The sequence below is a fragment of the Melospiza melodia genome, chromosome 26 (genome assembly GCF_035770615.1).
Source record: "Melospiza melodia melodia isolate bMelMel2 chromosome 26, bMelMel2.pri, whole genome shotgun sequence".
Taxonomy (NCBI): Eukaryota; Metazoa; Chordata; class Aves; order Passeriformes; family Passerellidae; genus Melospiza; species Melospiza melodia.
The window spans coordinates 6398697-6417477 of record NC_086219.1 but is presented as its reverse complement, the minus strand read 5'-3'; the positions used below and the strand labels follow the sequence as shown (position 1 = coordinate 6417477).

At 54.2% G+C, this 18781-nt stretch overlaps 1 protein-coding gene across 1 annotated transcript in view; it reads right to left on the bottom strand.

Moving 5' to 3' along the window:
- Window positions 1-18543, bottom strand: part of IGSF21 (immunoglobin superfamily member 21) — a 46740-nt gene extending 28197 nt beyond the window's left edge. Inside the window, exon 1 of the mRNA XM_063176911.1 lies at window positions 18050-18543. Coding sequence (XP_063032981.1) covers window positions 18050-18113 — 64 coding nt within the window. The 5' untranslated portion in view covers window positions 18114-18543. The remainder of the gene's footprint in view (window positions 1-18049) is intronic.
- Between the last annotated feature and the right edge of the window lie 238 nt (window positions 18544-18781).

Genomic DNA, 18781 nt, shown 5'->3' with positions numbered 1-18781 from the left:
ATTCCTTCCATCCCACATGGAAATCCAAGATTTATTTGTGGAGATCACCCGGTGCTCCCATTCCTGGATTTCTCATCTCCCAATGCTTCCCAAAAAATCTCAAACCAGTGGAATTCTGGAACTGGATTGGAAGGGACCTGGGCAGGGACTCCTCCCACTATCCCAGGCTGCTCCAAGCCCTGTCCAAGACTGAACAAATCCTGGGATGGGGCAGCCCCAGCTGAGGATGGATTTTCCCCCTTTCCGTGTCCCCAAAGTCCAACCCGTCCCCATCCTTTTAGGGGAAGGAAGCAGCAGCGGATCTGAGAGGAGTGGGAGCTCAGGATGGAGCCAGAGGAGGGGATTATTGGGATCCAGCAGCTCCATCCCCCTCTGGAATGTCCCCAGCATGCTCGAGGAGCTGGTGACAACACAAACACTTCATCATTTTAATTAGCCAGTGATTAACGGGGCTTATCCATAATTCCCTCCTGTTCCTCCACCTCCCTTTTCCAAGGGCTGGGATGGGATGGGAAAACCAGGAGAGAACAGGAAAACAGACACCAGCACTCCCTTAACCGGCCAATATCCCAAAATTCCCAGGATTTAAGGGGAGCAGGAGACATTTCGCCCCTTTCAGTGGGATCCAAAGGGATGCAAACGCCCCTGGAAAAATCTGGGAGTACTCCTGCAAATTCCTGACTGCAGAATGTCCATGGCCATGGTGGATCCAGGGATGGAAGTCCCGGATCCTCAAGAACCAAACGTGCCCTGACTGGCGGCGCTTTGCAACATCTTGTCCATGAAAAATTCAGCAGCTCCAGTTGTTCCTGGGAACGCAGCAAATTCCTTCCTGCTCCCTTCCCAGCTCCGGCCATGCTTTATTTATGACATTCCAGGACAATTTACAGTCAGAATATGATGCTGCCTCTCGTTGTTAACCCGGGAGGGCTCCAAGGGCAAAGAATTCCCAGCTGGCCCCATCCAGGGAGGTGGAATTTTGCTGAATCCGGAGCTTTTCCTCCTGGAAAGCTGCGGCAGGATTTTATTTCTTGTTTAAACAGGAATAAGCGTCTGGCACGGGTTTAACACCAGCCAGGGAATGGGACATGACAGCCGGAGTCAACGTCGTGCTTCCAAGGAAAATGGGCCTTTGGGAAGTGGGGAAAATGGATTGGGGAATCCTTGTGCTGAGTTTTCCTTGGATATTCAGCTTTGCTTCCCAAAAATCCACCAGCTCGGTGCCAGCGGGGTTAAACCTCCCCAACCCCTCCACCGCCCTCCCAAAAGTCATCCTGGCTTTTGGAAAATGGGAATATTCCCTAAAATAAACCCGGGAAAGCTGGCGTCACCCCCAGGAGAGGAGGAGCCCGGCTGGCAGGGAGCGAATGGCATTAATCCCGGGAAAATGGGATATTAACGGGCCGAGCAGACAATTAAGAGCCAGTAATTAAAATTCCTCTTCCCTCACAAACATCTCATTAGGCGCCGCTTCCCTCCCTCATTTCCATAAGTGGGAGGGAACGATTCCGCAGCTGGATCTGGAATTATTCCTTAGGCGGGGCTGCTGGACCAAACCAGCTCCTAAATTTTTAGGGATCAGGAGAAAATGTATGGAATGAGCAGGGGGATGTCCAGCCCATGCTTAGGGTCCATTTTTCTCCAATTATTGGGATGCAGCACCTGATGGATCCTATGGATGTGCCCCGAGCCTCTTTGTGATGGGAATCAATGGTTTGGATCAATCCTTTGGATCAATCCATGGATTGAGCGCGGCCCCTTCGGCCTCCCAACCCCTTTCAAATGAAGATGAAGTGAGGGAACCACTTCAAGGTGGGCTCTGGGGGCTGTTTCCAGTCCTTTCCGTGGGCAAAACTTGTGGAAATTATGGAATGATGGAATTTTATGGATCAATTTAGCCTGGAGAAGCTGAGGCTGCTCCATCCCTGGAAGTGTCCAAGGCCTGGTTGGGCTTGGAGCAACCTGGAATGGGGGAAGGTGTCCCTGTCCATGGCAGGGACTGGGATGGGATTTAAGGTCCCTCCAATCCAACCCATTCCATGATTCCCTATTTTTATAAAATACGGATAAAACAAACCCCCAAATCCCAGCTTCCAAGGATTTCAACACCTAAATCCCATCGAGATGGAATTTTTAACCACTGTCCAGCTTCCCGTTTTTCCTTAAATCCCAGATTCCTCCTAAGCAAAATATCCCAAAGAAAAGATATCCCAAAATATCCCAGTCCAAAGAAAAAGGACGAATTCCCGATTTGCTCCGTGCCGTGATTCCCAATGTCCTTGTGTCCATGGGAAGCATCTCCAACACCACCTGAGGGTTCCCAAGGATTGATGCTGATAGATCTTGAGGAAAAATCCATTTTGGGCTGGTTTTCTCCACATGATGACCTCCAGAGTCACTTTTATGTTCTGGAGGGGTGGGATTGGCTCTCATCAGCTCCAAGATTCCAGCAGCTCCAGAGGCAGCAGAAAAATGAGGAATGAGATCGAAATGGACCCTGCTGGGCTAAAAACATTCCAAACATTCCAGCTCCATGGGATTTTCTTCCCCATCAGCACAACCTCAGCACAATAAAGGATTTCAGATGGAGGAGGAGAGTTTGGGCACTTTGGGAGTGGAAAATCCACAGGAAATTTGGGATTTGGGAGCCTCCCGGTGGTGCCATGTCCCATCTCTCCAGTTCCAATCTCCGTCCTCTTTCCATCTGCTCCTTCCCACATTTCCACTTTTCCCTGTCCAGTTTCCTTCCCACAACGACTCAAGTCCAGCTCTCTCCATGCCCAGTAAATCCCAGGTAAACTCCAGCGTTTTCCACCTTCGCCGCGCGCCTCCCGACAAACAAATCCGGGTGGGATTGAGCCGTCGGAATCAGCCCCGTGGCTGGGGCACGGGCTGGAATAAATCCTCGAACGTCTTCATCCGGCTTTTCCCAAGCTCCTCGGAGCTGTTCCGGCTCATTGGAGCACAGGATGAGGGAGCCCGTTCCCGGCTTGGCTTCGGCTCGCGGCGTCGATTTCGTGCTTGTTCGACATCTCCGGCACAAATCCACAGGGAATGCGGCGTTCCAGGAAAAAGATGGATGTTTGGAGGGAAAACCGTGACGGCTTTGGCTGGAGGGAGACCAGGCCCTGCTACAAACCCCCGGAATGGCTTTGGAATAATTTTTTGGATGTTAAGGGGGTCCTTCATCCCAAAAATCCAGGGATTCCCTGGATGCTCAGAGATGAAATTCCATGGTGGATCTAAGGGCTGTGTCCCGTCCATCCCAGGAGATAAATCCAGGCTACAAAACCAGGGATGCTGGAAAAGTGAGGATTTCAGGATGAACACAAGAAAATCACAGTTAGACGGAAGTGACAGCCACCAGAAAATCAGGATCAGTTGGATTTGGGAAGTATGTCCCTGGGATAGATGGAACAAAACAAGGGATGCTGGAAAAGTGAGGATTTGGGGGTGAACACAAGAAAAACAGGACTGGAGGGAAGCAACATCCATCGGAAAGCCAGGATCTGTCAGATTTGGGAATTATTTCCCTGGAATAGATGGGAATTATCTTGTTTGGGACAAAATCCCAACACCCCCAAAACTGAACCCCCCTGGAGGAGAATCCCTCTCCATGAAAACACACAAAGGATCCAAGACCCTCCCAAGGCTTGGGAAACCCCTCCCAATCCCAAAACTCCTTAAATCAACTCCGTCAAGGCGCAGCTGGTGCAGAAAAGATGGATTTTCCCGGCCCACGCCACTTATCAGCGGGAATGTGGTGGCTGCATTGATATTCCCGGTGATTTATGGGATTTTATCCCCCTGCCCGCACAGCCTGGGAATGCAGGGCCGTAAATCACACGTGGAATATTTATCTCCGCATGGGAAGGATGTTTAGGAGCATTTACCAAAGCGCTGAGAAGTTTTATTTATAACTTTTCCCCTCCTTTGCACTTCCAACGTTTCTGTAAAGTCCCTCGGCCTCCCGGCGGTGCTGGAGGGGGGAATATTTTATCTCCACATCTTCATCCCACTGATATTCCCATAAAATAAAACGCTGGACATCCCACTGGAGCTCCCACAGCTGCTCAAAGTGGTGGCTTGGCTTGGGTCATTGAGGTTTGGGATTTCGGGAAGAGCTTGGAAGAGGTTGAGGGGTTGGAATTTCAGGAAGAGCTCGGGATGGGTTGTTGGGTTGGGATCATGGGAAGAGCTCCTGGTGGATCTTTGGGTTGGGGTTTTTGGAAGAGTTTGGGATGGGTCAATGGGTCTGGATTTTGGGAAGAGCTCCTGGGTTGGTGGATCAGGATTTTGGGAAGAGTCGGATGTTTGTCATCATTCTGCTGTCATTTCTCCTGTTCCATTAACCCCTTTTCCTCATTATCTAAGGATTTTTCCAGATTTTTCATTTTGTTTGGATCATTTTGGGTGCATTCAGAATCCAAAACAATGCCTCATCCCAGGAAAGGTGGGAAGGTGAATCCAGCAGAGCCAAATTCCCTCAAAAACCTGGCGCCATCCCTAATTTGGAGCAATGGCTTTGCCAGCACCTCATGGCCTCTTCCCAGATGTTGGAACAGCTGTTGGAGCCAAAATGGAGCCAAAAATTCCGCAGGGCCAGGCTGGGTCTGAGACGCCTCGTTTGATAAATGGAGATCATGGCCCTCATTTGCATCTATGCAAATATGCAAATCAGGCCTGATTCCTAGCTGCCAAACAACTCCCCCCAAGTTATTTAAGGCAGAATTCCCCAAATTGGTCGCTCCTCGATTTTATTGCCATTCCATGGGGTGAAGCCAATGGATTTTGGGCAAACGAGGCCCAGCAAGTGGGAGGTGCCACCTCTCATCCCAGATTTTCCCTTTTCCCTATAAACAAACCCTGTTCCTGCAGGATTTCCTCCACATCAGCTGGATTTTCCTGTTTTCCACCTGGAAGTGCTTCCGGCCCCAGTCTGGGCTGCAGGGCAGGAATTTCCTCCTGCTGATAAATCCCAGGAGGGAGTTCCTTCCTCCTTTTCCCAGCAGATCCCAATGACACTTGGGAACTGTTTAAAAAAATCCCAATTTTTCCTTCTTTTCCCCCATTTTTTCCATCTCCCCCCAGCTGCCCCATGGATTTTCCATTTCCATGGATTTTCATCTATCCCCAGAAAATCCCAAGCTCACCAGATGGGGATTTTTCCTACAATCCCAACTTTGCCAAGCGGGAGCGACCACCGACCACCAAATCCAATGGACTGCCTCCGGAATGGCTCAACATTCCCTGAAATCCTTCCATCAGAGCATGGTGCCTCCTCAACACCTGGATTAACCTGGATTAATGCTCCAAGTCGGAACGTCCAGGTGTCCTGAAGCTAAAAATTCCCCCTGTTCTGCTTTTCCCTGGTTTTTAATCAAGCAGCTCCACGGAAAACACAGCAGGATCTGATCTCCGTGTGCAGATGTGGAATTAATCCTGAATTAAGTGTGGCAGGAGAAGGAGAGGCTGTATCCTAATCCCGCATTGAAAAAGATTGGAAATGGGATTTTTCCCCACATGATCAAATTCCCGGCTCTCCTTTTCCAGCAGCTCAGCTCTGCATCCTGACGAGGAAGAGATTCCTGCCAGCTGGATGCTCCTGGAGTTTCCCAGGAAGCTGCACCCTCTGAATGCCACCCCTGGGCACCAGGATTATGGAAAACCTCACCTGGGATAAAGGATTTTATCCCCAGATGGTGTTGCCGCACAAAATCCATCCCAGTAATGCAATTCCAGAATAAAAAAAGAGAATTTCTGCGCCTGGTGCTCCTTTTTCGAGTCTCAAACTGGAGCTGAGGGATTGGAAAATTGGGGAAAAATTCCCAAACCCCTGGCAGAGCTCAGTCAGTGGTTTGGGAGGGATTTGCTGACAGCAGCTGAGGATTTTCCTGCTGTTCCAGCTCTGTTGGGATGGGGATTATGGCACCAGCAGCCAATTCTGGGAAGCCACGGCTCGGGGTGTTAATCCCTGCTGGAGTTAATCCCAGCAGGAATAATTAACAGAGCAGGAAGGAGCTGGGAGCTGCTCCCTGTTCCTGGAAGTGCTCAAATCCAGGTTGGAGCAATGACCTGTGGAAAATGTCCCTGTCCATCCCAACCCAAAGCATTCCAGTGTTCCAGGTCTTTCCATGCCTCAGTTTCCCCACTTGGGAAGGGGAAAGCAAAGTCTTTTCCAGCTCATGCAAGATCCAGGAAATTCTCATCCTGGAGTAACTGCAAGGTGTTATCAGAGTTCCCAAAAAATCCCATGCTGGAATAACAGCAGGGGTTTATTAGAGATCCCCGAAAAATTATGGACTGTTTTATTCCAGATATAAGGGGTTTTTAGAGATCCCAGAAAATCCCATCCCAGAGCAACAGCAAGGGGTTATTAAAGAGCAAAAAAAATCCTGGAGTAACAACAAGGGGTTTTTGGTCATCCCCCCAAAAATCCTGGAATAACAGCAAGGGGATAATTGGAGATCCCAAAAAATCCCATCCTGGAGGAAGAGCAGGGGGTTATCAGAGGTGCTCCTGCTCCCAAAAATAACCCCAGGAAAGAATTTTCCCACCCCAAACTCCCCAGTCCTCTCTAAAACTCCTCTTTTCTCAGCTTTATCGGGAGACCCATAGGCTTGGGATGGGAAAAAGAGGGAAAATCATTAATTCCATTCAGGAAAGTCAGCAGGTTTCAGTTTGGATGACCCCGCTGAGTTTCCCACCAGTTCCAAGCAGGTTTTCCCAAACCCCGGTGGCCCCGGAGCAGGGGTGACCCTGACCTGGATAATGAATTCCCTGATTTATTTCTCCACTTGCAGGAAATCCAATTATCCCAGATTTTTGATTGGTGACAAACGAGGAGCCATCGATCCCTCCTCCCTCCCAGCTGTCGGCTCCGGGCGATCTCCGCTCCTTCCATCGATTCCTGCCCGGAGGAGCTGGGAAGGGATCATTGTTAATGATATTTTGGGATTTTTTCCTTCTGAACTCTTTCTCCGGAGGCACAACCTCAGGCAGAGGAAGAGCAAAATTAAACCCAGTCCATGCAGGAATCCCAGGAGCTCCAAAATCCACTTTGTTTTTGGAATTCTGGGTGTGATGTGCAGCTTTTTCCCAAAAAAATGACCCGAGGGCTGCCTGGGGCACCTGGATTAGCCCCAAAGAGTCCCAGCTCAGCTGGAAAAGCCTTGGTATTCCTGAAGGAATGTTCTGGAGGGGGAAGGGAAGGTTTGGGAAGGTTTGGGAAGGTTTGGGAAGGTTTGGGAAGGTTTGGGAAGGTTTGGGAAGGGAAGGTTTGGGAAGGTTTGGGAAGGTTTGGGAAGGTTTGGGAAGGGAAGGGAAGGGAAGGGAAGGTTTGGGAAGGGAAGGGAAGGGAAGGGAAGGGAAGGTTTGGGAAGGGAAGGGAAGGGAAGGGAAGGGAAGGGAAGGGAAGGGAAGGGAAGGGAAGGGAAGGGAAGGGAAGGGAAGGGAAGGGAAGGGAAGGGAAGGGAAGGGAAGGGAAGGATTTTTGGGACAGACTCCTCCAGACCCTCCATGGAAACAGCCAAAATTCCCACCAGGATTCCCAACTCCAGAATTTGACCCTGGCCTGGAGATGTTTTTTCCAGGGACAAGGGGCAGCTGCATCCCAAACACTCCCTCATCCCTTGGGAATGTCATGATCCCATACCTTGGGAATGCCATGATCCCATCCCCCAGGATCTCCCTGGCCCAACCCCATCCAGCTCCATCTTTCCCATCCTCTCCAGCCCCATTCCCTGGACAAAGCAGGATTGTGATCACCACTCCCTCTCCTCCAGATTCACACTCCATGATTGATAATCCCTCTGCACTCCCGGTAATTCTGCATCCCTAATGGGATTAATGGATATCTCCCTCTTCCAGCCCTGATTCCAGGCACTGATTCCTGACACTTCCTCCCTCCCACAGAGAGGATGTGCGGGGCTCTTCCCTTAATCCCGATCCATCTCCATGGGGCTGTTCCTTTAATCCCAATCCATCTCCTTGGTGCTGTTCTCTTCATACCAATCCACCTCCTTGGGGCTGTTCCTTTAATCCAAATCCATCTCACTGGGGCAGTTCCCTTCATCCCGATCCATCTCCTTGGGGCTCTTCCCTTCATCCCGATCCATCCTCACTCCGCTGAGAAATCACTGCTAATTAACACCTTTCCCTCTCCCAGCACTTCCAGAGCTGTCCCATTTTCTATGTTTGGCTTTTCCCGCTGATTCCAAAGACTGACAGAGCAAAATCCCAGCCCTGATTCCTCCTTTAGCTCTGCTTGTGGAATGCTGGCATTTTTGGGGATCTTTTCCCTCAAATCCGACATTCTGGGGGTTCTCCCACCCCTGAGATGGAGCAGAGCTGGAAAATCAGGAGGAGATTTTTCCGTGGCTCCGTGTGGTGTCCATGACTTTCCTTTCCCAAATCCATCCCTCTTCCTGCTGCAAAGCTCCTATCCCAAAGCCCACCAGGACACAGAGAATCCTCAGACAAACCACACATTCCCATTTTTCATCCCAAATTTCCCTCCTCTTCCTGAAGACCCCAGCCTGACCCCCCAGCCAAACCAAGGACTGGGATTGGGAATAACAGCGGCAGCCAGACCTTGGAAAAGGAACAAATGCCCGGCAGAGCCTCAGATCCTCTGGACGTGCCGGGAGGCCGAGGCTCCGCGTTAATAAAACATAACCAAGCGTGGGATCATCCAATATTCCTTTAATTCAGTGCTCCCGGGAGGGCGGGAAGAGAGGCCGGGAATGCGGGAGGTTTTCCTGCTCAGCGGGGCAGAGAGGAGGGCCCAGGATGTTAAACAGCTGGAAAAGCCCTCCCTTCCCATTCCCATTCCCATTCCCCAGGCTGGAAGTGCTCTCTGTTCCCACTCCCATTCTCAGTCTCATTCTCCAAGCTGGAAGCGCTCTCCATTCCCATTCCCATTCTCATTTCCATTCTCCAGGCTGGAAGTGCTCTCCTTTCTCATTCCCATTCCCATTCCCCAGGCTGGAAGTGCTCTCTGTTCCCATTCCCATTCCCATTTTCCAAGCTGAAAGTGCTCTCCATTCTCATTCCCATTCTCTAGGCCTGAAGTTCTCTCCATTTCCATTTTAATTTCCATTTCCATTTCCATTTCCGTTCCCATTTCCATTTTCCAAGTTGGAAGTGCTCTCCATTCCCATTCCCATTCCCATTCCCATTCCCATTCTCTAGGCCTGAAGTTCTCTCCATTTCCATTTTAATTTCCATTTCCATTCCCATTTCCATTTTCCAAGCTGGAAATGCTCTCCATTTCCATTCCCAATTCATTTTCCAGGCTGGAAGTGCACCCCATTCCCATTCCCATTCCCATTCCCATTCCCATTCCCATTCCCATTCCCATTCCCATTCCCATTCCCATTCCCATTCCCTCCCTCCCCCCGAGATAAAATCATTCCAATCAAATCCTTTCAGCCCAAAAACTCTGGGATTTTTTTCATCCATTTTTTTGTCTCCTGGCAGGAAGCATGGAGCAGATCTGGAGCGTGATCCATGCAAACCAAGAACAGTGGGAGCATCCCGACCATCCCATTGCCCACACCCTCTCTCTCCCACCATGGAACCTCCCAGATTTTCCTGCCCTAAATAAAAACAACCCTCCAAATTCCAAGGAATGGGAAGGTTTAATTTGGGAAGCGCTTCCCTGAGCTCCTCTCGCCTTCCCATCCCCGTGCTAATTACATCGGAAATTCAGGAGGAATCCAAACAATCTCCACTCCTCACAAAGAGCTTCCCTACGGAAAAAAAAAGCTGGGATAACACAGAGAGACGCAAACAGAACTTCAAAAGGGTCACCAGGAGCTGGCAATAATGGAAAACATCTCATTATCCAATTCCAAAGGGAAGGACTCCGAGTGGAGCCGGAGCGCTGCAGGCTTTTCCATGCAGGATGGGCTCTCTGGGACCCTTGTTCCTGGTGGGAATTGCATCCTTTGGATCTTTTCTGGAACGGGATCTGCCCATTGCCTGGTGCTTTTCCAGCAGCAGATTCAGCCTCGTATCCCACATGGAAAATCTCATTCCCCAGCAGATCCAGCATTTCCATTCCCCATGGAATGGATCTTTTCTGGAACGGGATCTGCCCATTGCCTGGTGCTTTTCCAGCAGCAGATTCAGCCTCGTATCCCACATGGAAAATCCCATTCCCCAGCAGACCCAGCCTGTTACTCCACATGGAAAATCCCACACAATGGAACTATTTCCATCCATCCATCCATCCATCCATCCATCCATCCATCCATCCATCCATCCATCCATCCATCCATCCCTGATGGAAAATCCCACTCCCCAGCAGCTCCCTGGGAATATTTTGGGCTCCTTGGCCTTTCCCAGCCCCCCAAACCCTCTCACAGTCACGGGGTCCTCCCGCAATCCAGCATTCCCTGCTTTATTTTTAGGAGGAAAGCCAGGAAAGCAGCCAAATTCCACCCCCGGTTCTCGGGATGCTCCTGGAGCTGCAGAGGGTGGAATTAGAGAGCCCGTGTTCCCACGTGGATCCCGTGTTCCCATGTGGATCCCGCGTTCCCACACTTTGTGCGGCTCCATCCGCAGGGAACGGGGGCGGCCGGGCCTAAAAAAAGGAGGAAGATTCTCCACGGAGTAGGGGGAGAATCCCAAATCCTGGTCCAGGAATCCAGGCTTGGAATCTTCCAAAGCCTTGGAGCCGGAGCTTTGGAATGCTCTCTCCAGAGGGGCAAAGCTGGGCTGGGAATTTCCATCCCATCAAAATCCCTTCCCAGGCAATTCCCATCCAATCCATGGGGTTTTTCCAAAGGAAAGACACAGCCACGAAGAACTCGGGATGAGGAAGGGGGACATTTCCACAAGAGGCTCACAGGGAGCCCATCCACACCCCCCTTATCCCAAAATTGGGACAATTGCAAGGATTTTGCTGGAATTTGCTGAGTTGGATTCTCTGTGCCCCTCTCCTGCTGTCCTAGTCCTGCCAGAAAGAGCCGGAGATTCCAAAATCCATGCCAGGACATCCCATGGTGACCACCACTGGCCAAAAATGTCCTTCCCATCACTTCCCTCTTTTCCAGGTTCCAGCTCCAGGAGAAATTCCCACCTTGGGACCAGCCTGGAATGAGCGGCCTCCAAAACAACGTTCTACCCATAAATCCAGGCTTATCCATGGAATTCATCCCCCAAAAAAACATTTCCATGGACTGGAGATTACGAGGAAGTAGATCCCTCCTCACCCTTCATCCCACCCATCCCTCTGATCCCAAACTCCCCTCACGAAGCCTCTCCCTGGATCCAGCCCTTCCCTGGGACTGCAGATCCTTAGAAGAGGGAAAAGGAGGTGGAAAAGCAGGAGATGCATCCCAAAGGAAGATTCCCAGCTCCTGTTTCCCCTGTCCTGGCTGGATGGGAGCAGCTCCTGGATTTATCCCTGAGCACAAGGAGATGGAGAGGGGTTTTCAATCCCCTCTGCCTGGAGAATATTGACCAAGGAATTATAAGAATGGGAAATTATTCCAGAGTTTTGGGCAGGAGACAAACAAATTCCCTGCCTCCCCTGATCCAGGTGGGATTTTCCAGATGGAGAAGCTCTCCCAGCCCCAGAGGAGCCAAAATGTGCGGCCTGGAGGCCTGGAAGGGCCTGATGGAGCCACATTCCCATCTCCACTTCCCCCGCTGGGAATTGTGGTGTTTCCTGGCATTTCCCCAACCTCCTTGGAGCTGAATCCCACCTGGGAGTGGAAACGAGGCACCTTCCCTGATCCAAAGGCTTTGGAGAGCCCCCAGTCCCTAACTGATAAAGCCAACAGTTCCAAGGATGGAACAACAGCCGCGGGTTGTTATCAGTGCCTTTGGAATCCGCCCGCCCTTGGCGTTCCCGCCGGATCCGGGCCCCGGCGCGCTGAAAACAAGCCCGTGATTGACGGGTTATTTTGGGAAAAAAAAAAAAAAAGAGGGGAAAAGTGGGAAGCAGAGAATGGAACGGGAGCGCCAGCCACGAGCTCGGAACGAGCCCGGCAGCGCCGCACGAGCAAACAAAAGGGCACAGAGAGCAGCTGGATGGGGAAGGATTCCAGCCCCATCCGTCAGCTGCATCCCTCCCGCCGGGATCCGCCAGCCGGGAATTCGCACGGCTGGAGCTGCCCCCCAAAATTAAGGATTTGGGGGCCCCTTCCCTTGTTTTGCCTCTCTGTGGGGTCTGAGCACAGAGCTGGATGTGGTGGGGCTAAAGTCGAGGATTCATCTTGGAAAATTGGGGAAAATTCCAAAAGTTCCCATCACTGGGAGTTGAGAGGGGGTGATGCTGCTTCGTCCCCCCACACCTGTTCCAGGAAGGAATTTGTGCTCATTCCCAACCATCCAGGGTGAGCTCCCAGCTCCATTCCCAGCTCCCTGTGGAGCTTTTTCCTTAGCAAGCATTGCCAGAGCCTTGGGAAGATCCTGGGCTCTGCTCAGCTGGATTCCCACTAAAATCCCACTCTCATCCCAAGAACTTTTCCTCAGCAGATCCCGGAGCATGAGGTGAGAGCTGGTCAAGCATTCCCAAGCCAAGGAAATCCCAGCAGGAAAGAGCATTTTGGTGGGAAAAAACCATCACAGGAAACATCTCCATGGGAGGGGGAAGCTGGTGGGATCATTTGGATGCTCCAGGACCACCCATGGATTTGGGATGCAAGGTCCAGTGTTTGGAGGCACCTGAGGATCCTCCAGGATTCCAGACCTGGAAAAGTCCAGGAGTGGCCCACGGGAATCTCCTGAAGTTTAACAAGAGCGGGGCAATCCCGGGATGGATCCAGGCTGGGAGAAGGACCTGGAGCAGGACAATCCCAGGATGGATCCAGGCTGGGAGAAGGAGCTGGAGTGGGACAATCCCAGGATAGATCCAGGCTGGGAGAAGGAGCTGGAGTGGGACAATCCCAGGATGGATCCAGGCTGGGAGAAGGAGCTGGAGTGGGACAATCCCAGGATAGATCCAGGCTGGGAGAAGGACCTGGAGCAGGACAATCTGAGGATGGATCCAGGCTGGGATGAGCACATGGAGCCTCCTGAGGGAAGGACCTGAAATGGAATGAGAAAATCCCAGGATGGATCCAGGCTGGGAGAAGGACCTGGAGCAGGACAATCCCGGGATGGATCCAGGTTAGGATGAGCACATGGAGGAGCTCTGGGAGAAGCACCTGGAGCAGAGCATGGAAACCACCCAAGTCCAGGGCTGATCCCAGAGCAGGAAAATGAGGAATTCTGCCCTCTGGAGCAAGCCCAGAGGAGGCTCCAGGGTGATCCAAGGAAAGGCTGGGAGAGCTGAGAATGTTCAGCTCGGAGAGAAGCTTTGGGTTGACCCAATTTTGGCCTTCCAGGACCTGAAGGAGCCGAAAGAAAAAATTGAAAAGATCTCTCCAGAAGGGCCTGGAGTGACAGGACACAGGGAATGGCTCCACAATTCCAGAGGGGAAACTGAAATTAATTTTTGGGAAGGAATTCCTGGCTGTGAGGGAGGTGAGGCCCTGGCACAGCTTTCCCAGAGCAGCTGTGGCTGCTCCTGGATTCCTGGGAATGTCCAAGGCCAGGCTGGACAGGGCTTGGAGTCACCTGGCACAGTGGGATCTGTCCCTGGATGTGGAATTCCCACCCAAAACATCCCGGGATTCCAAGGCTGAGCCCACGGATGGAGCTGGGAATATCTGACAGCCTGCTCAGGGCAGGGGCTGCTCAGCTCCAGGATCAGAATTCCTCATCCCAGGCCAAAAGACACCAACATTCCCAAGCCAAACCCTACAGCATTCCCGGGATTCGGTTTTGGGGATGCCAACAATCCCAAAGGAATTTGGGCTTGGGGGATTTTGGAAACGCTCTGGGAGCAGCCACAGCTTTTCCAGGGAGAAATAAATCAGGGAATGTCTCCCCTTCCCAGATTTATCCTGGAGAGGCACAAGGAGAGGGAAGATCCTCGCCGGAGCCGCGGCTTTTTCCTGAGCTCTGGATTGAAGTGGCGGCTCTGAAACGCAGCTGGTGGGAGGAGGGAAATTGGGCTAATTGCGAAAGGGCAATTAGCACAGCGAGGGGGATTTTCCAAAGGGGCTGCACGGCCTGGGTTTACCTGGAGAGGCTCCGTGGGAACGCGGGGTTCGTGGAAATGGGAGGGGAAACTTCCCGAAAAGAGGATTTGATGGGAAAAGGGTGGACAGGAAGGGATGGTGGGAATGTGGGGCGGATTTTTGGCACCTGCAGGTGAATTTAAAGCAGGATTTCACCCCTGCTCCTCCCTTTCCCTCATTCCCTCAGGACACAAATCCCACCAAATTCCTCCTCTCAATAAAAAGAAACACGAGCAGGTGACTCCCACCACCCTGGGGAAAGCCCCACACTGGATTTTCCCTTCATAAACGAGGGAAAATCGTCTTTTCCAGGCTGCAAAAGGATCCACTCGAGGGGCTCGCTGTCAGCTGGGAAAACCCCTGCCAGGAAAACCTCCGGGGGGAATGCAGAGGGGAGAGAATTCCAGGTAAATCCCCAGCTGCAAAGGGCTGTTCCCATGCTGGGATTTTCAGGAATATCCCCAAGGACAGCTCCCTGCAAAGCCCAGGAGCTTCAAACACTTGAATTTTCCTTTTTTTTTTTTATTTTTTCCCCACTGGGATTGAGAAGCAGAAGCCGAAGCAAATCCCACCGGGATAAAACCGCTGGAAATCTCCAGGAATTTGACACTTTGATCCCTCGCAGGGCGCTAAAACAGCCCCCGACGAGCCCTTTATGGGGCCGTATTTCAGACGGGGCTTAACGAGGCAGCCCTGATCCCAGAACCCACGGATCGGGGAAAAACGGAGCTTTTCCAGCTTTTCCAGCCCCTTTTCCAGGCACTCCTCTCCTTTTCCATGGTCCAGCGCTGCCTCCTCCGCGTGGCCTCGTTTTTCCCTCCTGACGGCTCCTTAACCCACTTAGCCCCGGCCCCGGCGGCTTTTTTTGGCAAAAAGGTTGAGCCGGGGACAAAAGGGAGGGGAAAAAAAAGCTGAAATAGCAGGGGTGATGCTCCCGGAGGGCTGGAAAACACCTCGGGGATGATCCCGGGTCACAAAAGGGCTTTTCCTGAGCCGGGGAGGGATGCAGAGCAGGGCTGGAAATTCCCCCCTCAAAAAAAGCATCCCAGGGATGATTTGTGGGGTGGGAAATGATTCCTGTGGATTCCTGGGGGATCCTCCGGGATGCGGATGAGGAGGTGGATCAGGGGACAATAAAAGCAGGAAAAATTTCCTTTAAAAAGGGGGGTTTGGGGACATAAAAAGGGGATGAAGAGGGAGGAGTGGGGCTGTGCCCACCTGGATCTTGCCGGGGTCTGCGTCCCTTGGATCGCTGTCCAGCCGGGATGGGGAGGGCACGGAGGGGAGGGCACGGCGGCGGCGGCTCCAGCCAAGGATGCCGTCAGCCAGGAAAAAGCCATCTGCCCTCGGAAATTCGGGAATGGCGAGAGCTGTGCGCCCCCAAATTCGCGAACAACGCTCTGCCATCCCCCCAAATTCAGGAGCGGCTCAGCCCCCGCTGCCCCGGGCAAAGGGAGGCGCCCCCAACCCGGGATTTGGCCGGGATTTGTGGCTGGCTGATGGAAAAACAGAGCTCGGGATGGGATTTTTGGGACAGTCGAGGCGGGGATCACAGAATTGCGGTGCGGTTTGGGTTGGGAACCCCAAAATGAGCGCAGCTTCCATAGGGAAGGAGATGCCGAGCACGGCGGATCCTCGGGATGCAGCCAAGTTCCAGCGGGGTTTGGGAGCCCAAACCCAGCTCGTGGATGCCCCAAACCCAAACAATTCCCGACGCCGGATCCATCACTTCCTAACCCCAAACCCCTGCGGGCTCACCGAGCTCCTCTAACCCCTTCACTAACCAACTTTGATTCCATTTTTTCCCCCCTCACAAACAGAGATTCCCCCGCAGGAAATCAACAGCACGAGAGCAGCCGCCCGATCTGCGGCGAGGAAAAAAAAAAAAAAAACAGCAGGAGAAGAGAGAGGCAGGAAAAATGATCCCTGCGCCAGTGACAGACAGCTGGAGCTCCGGGAAAGCCGGGGGGATGCGTTGTTCCTTGGAAATTGTCTATCCATGACCTTAAAACGGCGGCGGAGGAGAGCGGGGAGGGGAGGGGAGGCAGCCGGGGCTGGGTTTGGCACAAGTTCCCCCCTTTTCCCGAGCGGGTTTTTATTCATCCCCATGCTGGGATGCTCGGGATGCTGCTGGAAAAGGGGGCTCGGAGCAGCAGCCGCAGCCTGGCAGGACCCGAACCAAGGGAAATGAGGCGTTCAGGGAATCCTCTTCCCGAGCTGGGTTGGGGCCGCGCGGTGCCCGAGGGATGGAGCGGGAGCAGGAGGGGAAGAATCGGCTCCTTTGTGTGGAGCTTGCCCCGCGCAGCCCCGCAGAGCCGCGGCTCCCCCGCCCCGCGCCCTGCAGCGCCCGGAGAGCACAAAGTCCATTTAAAAAAATCAAAAAAAAAAAACCCCAAAAAAGCCAAAAAACCCGAGGAGATGCAGAGCAGGCTGCGCGCTCGCTCCTCCATCACCCAGCGCCTGGAAAAGCTCCCGCTTCCCTGGGCTCGGGAAGGAGCGGCCACCTGAGACCCCCCGAGCGGGAATTGGGGGAAAAAAGAGGGAATTCACCTCAAATGGGCACGGAATGAAATCCCACGGCTGGCCCTGAGGGTGCGAGGAGGGCAAAGTTTCCTTCCCCGGGTGTTTTCCCCTCTCTGGAGCCCCGGGTTTGGGGCTGGCGTGGGAGTCCCGGGGTTTTTGGGAGCTCCGGAGCTGCAATCCCCCAGGACAGCGGGGATTTGGGGGATGCTGCTCCTTGTTTGGGGTTTGGGCATCCCAAAGGGGCAGGAGGGGCTGCGACCCCCCAAAAACTGAGCTGGTGGGGGGTCCCCAAAGAGCAGCCACCCCTCCGTGGCTGGAGCAGGGCTGGGATGCGGGGGAGCAGCGGGGAAAGGGGACGCGGGGTGGCCCCATGGATGAGACCCCAGGTCCTCCGCACCCCAAAAACGGCGCCCCATGAGCGGCCCCACCCCAGTGCCCGGCTCGGGGTTTAGCAGCAGTGCCCGGGTAGGGGGTGCCCCATTAGAACCCCATTTTTAGGGGGTGCCCCATTAAAACCCCTCAGCAGGGTGTGCCCCAATAACGGATCCCACACCAATACCGGGTTATGGGGTGCCCCATTTACAGATCCCACACCAGTTCCCGGTTATGAGGTGCCCCAAAAACAGATCCCACACCAATACCGGGTTATGGGGTGACCCGTTATCAGACTCCACACCAATACCGGGTTATGGGGTGCCCCGTTATCAGACTCCACACCAATACCGGGTTGTGGGGTGACCCGTTATCAGACTCCACACCAATACCGGGTTGTGGGGTGCCCCGTTATCAGACTCCACACCAGTACCGGGTTGTGGGGTGACCCGTTATCAGACTCCACACCAATACCGGGTTGTGGGGTGACCCGTTATCAGACTCCACACCAGTACCGGGTTGTGGGGTGCCCTATTAACAGCTCCCACACCAGTTCCTGGCTATGAGTGCCCCATTTACAGATCCCACACCAATACTGGGTTATGGGGTGCCCCATTAATGACTCCCACCCCAATACCGGGTTATGGGGTGCCCCAGTAACAGATCCCACACCAGTTCCTGGCTATGAGCGCCCCATTAACAGCTCCCACACCAATACCGGGTTATGGGGTGCCCCATTAACAGCTCCCACACCAATACCGGGTTATGGGGTGCCCCACTAACACCTCCAGACCTCATCCCCCCAGCACCAAACCCCAATTCCCCACTCCAAACCCGTTCTCCTCTCCGTGGGTGCCCCTCCACCCCCCAACCACCCCAAACCCCAGGGCGGGGACGCCGATCCCCAAAGCCTCTCCATGACCGGAGGGGTGCGGGGGTCCCCCCATCCCTTCCATAGCCCCGGGGGTGTCCCTGGGGGTCCCCCCATCCCTTCCATAGCCCCGGGGCGTCCCTGGGGCTGCCTCCATCCCTCCCGGGGTGTCCCTGTCCCCTCGAGGGGAGGGGGTGACACTCACCCAGCGCCAGGTGCCGCAGGTGCCAGAGCAGCAGCCACAGGGGCAGGGGGCTCATGGCGCGCATGGTGCCCGCGGGGGCGGCTCAGCGGGGCCCCCGCGCCGGGAGCCGGGCGGGCATCGCGCCGGGCACCGCCAGGGGCACGGCCCGCTCCGCTCCGGTCCGAGATGGGGCTCGGTCCGGTCAGGGGGAGGGGTCCGCGAGGGGATGGCAGGGGGCTTGGCCCGGTTAGGGGAGTCCGGGAGAGGAAGGGGCTCGGCCCGGTCCGGTCCGGTCCAGGGGGGTCCAGGAGGGGAAGGGGCTCGGTCCGGTTAGGGGGGTCCGGTTCGGGAGGGGGCTCGACCCGGCCCAGTTCGGTCCGGGAGGGGATGGGAGGGGGCTCGGGCCGGTCCGGGGGGGTCCGGGAGGGGATGGGGCTCGGCTCGGTCCGGTTCGGGAGGGGGCTCGGCTCGGTTCGGCGGTGCCCCCCCGGTGCAGCAGCAGCTCCGCCGCCGCCGCTGCCGCCCTTAAGCCGATTTGGAGCAGCCGGAGCCGAGCGGGGCTGGAACGGCCGCCCCCGGCCCCCCCCCGGCTGAGCCCGCCCCCGGCCCGGCCCCCGGGAGGGGCTGAGGGGGGCGGGGAGGAGAGCGGGGGGCGGGGAGGGAACGGGGGGGGCGATGGATGGAGCGGGGGGGGAATCACGGAGGGATGCGGGGGGATGGATCCAGGGGGGATACGGGGGGATGGATCCAGGG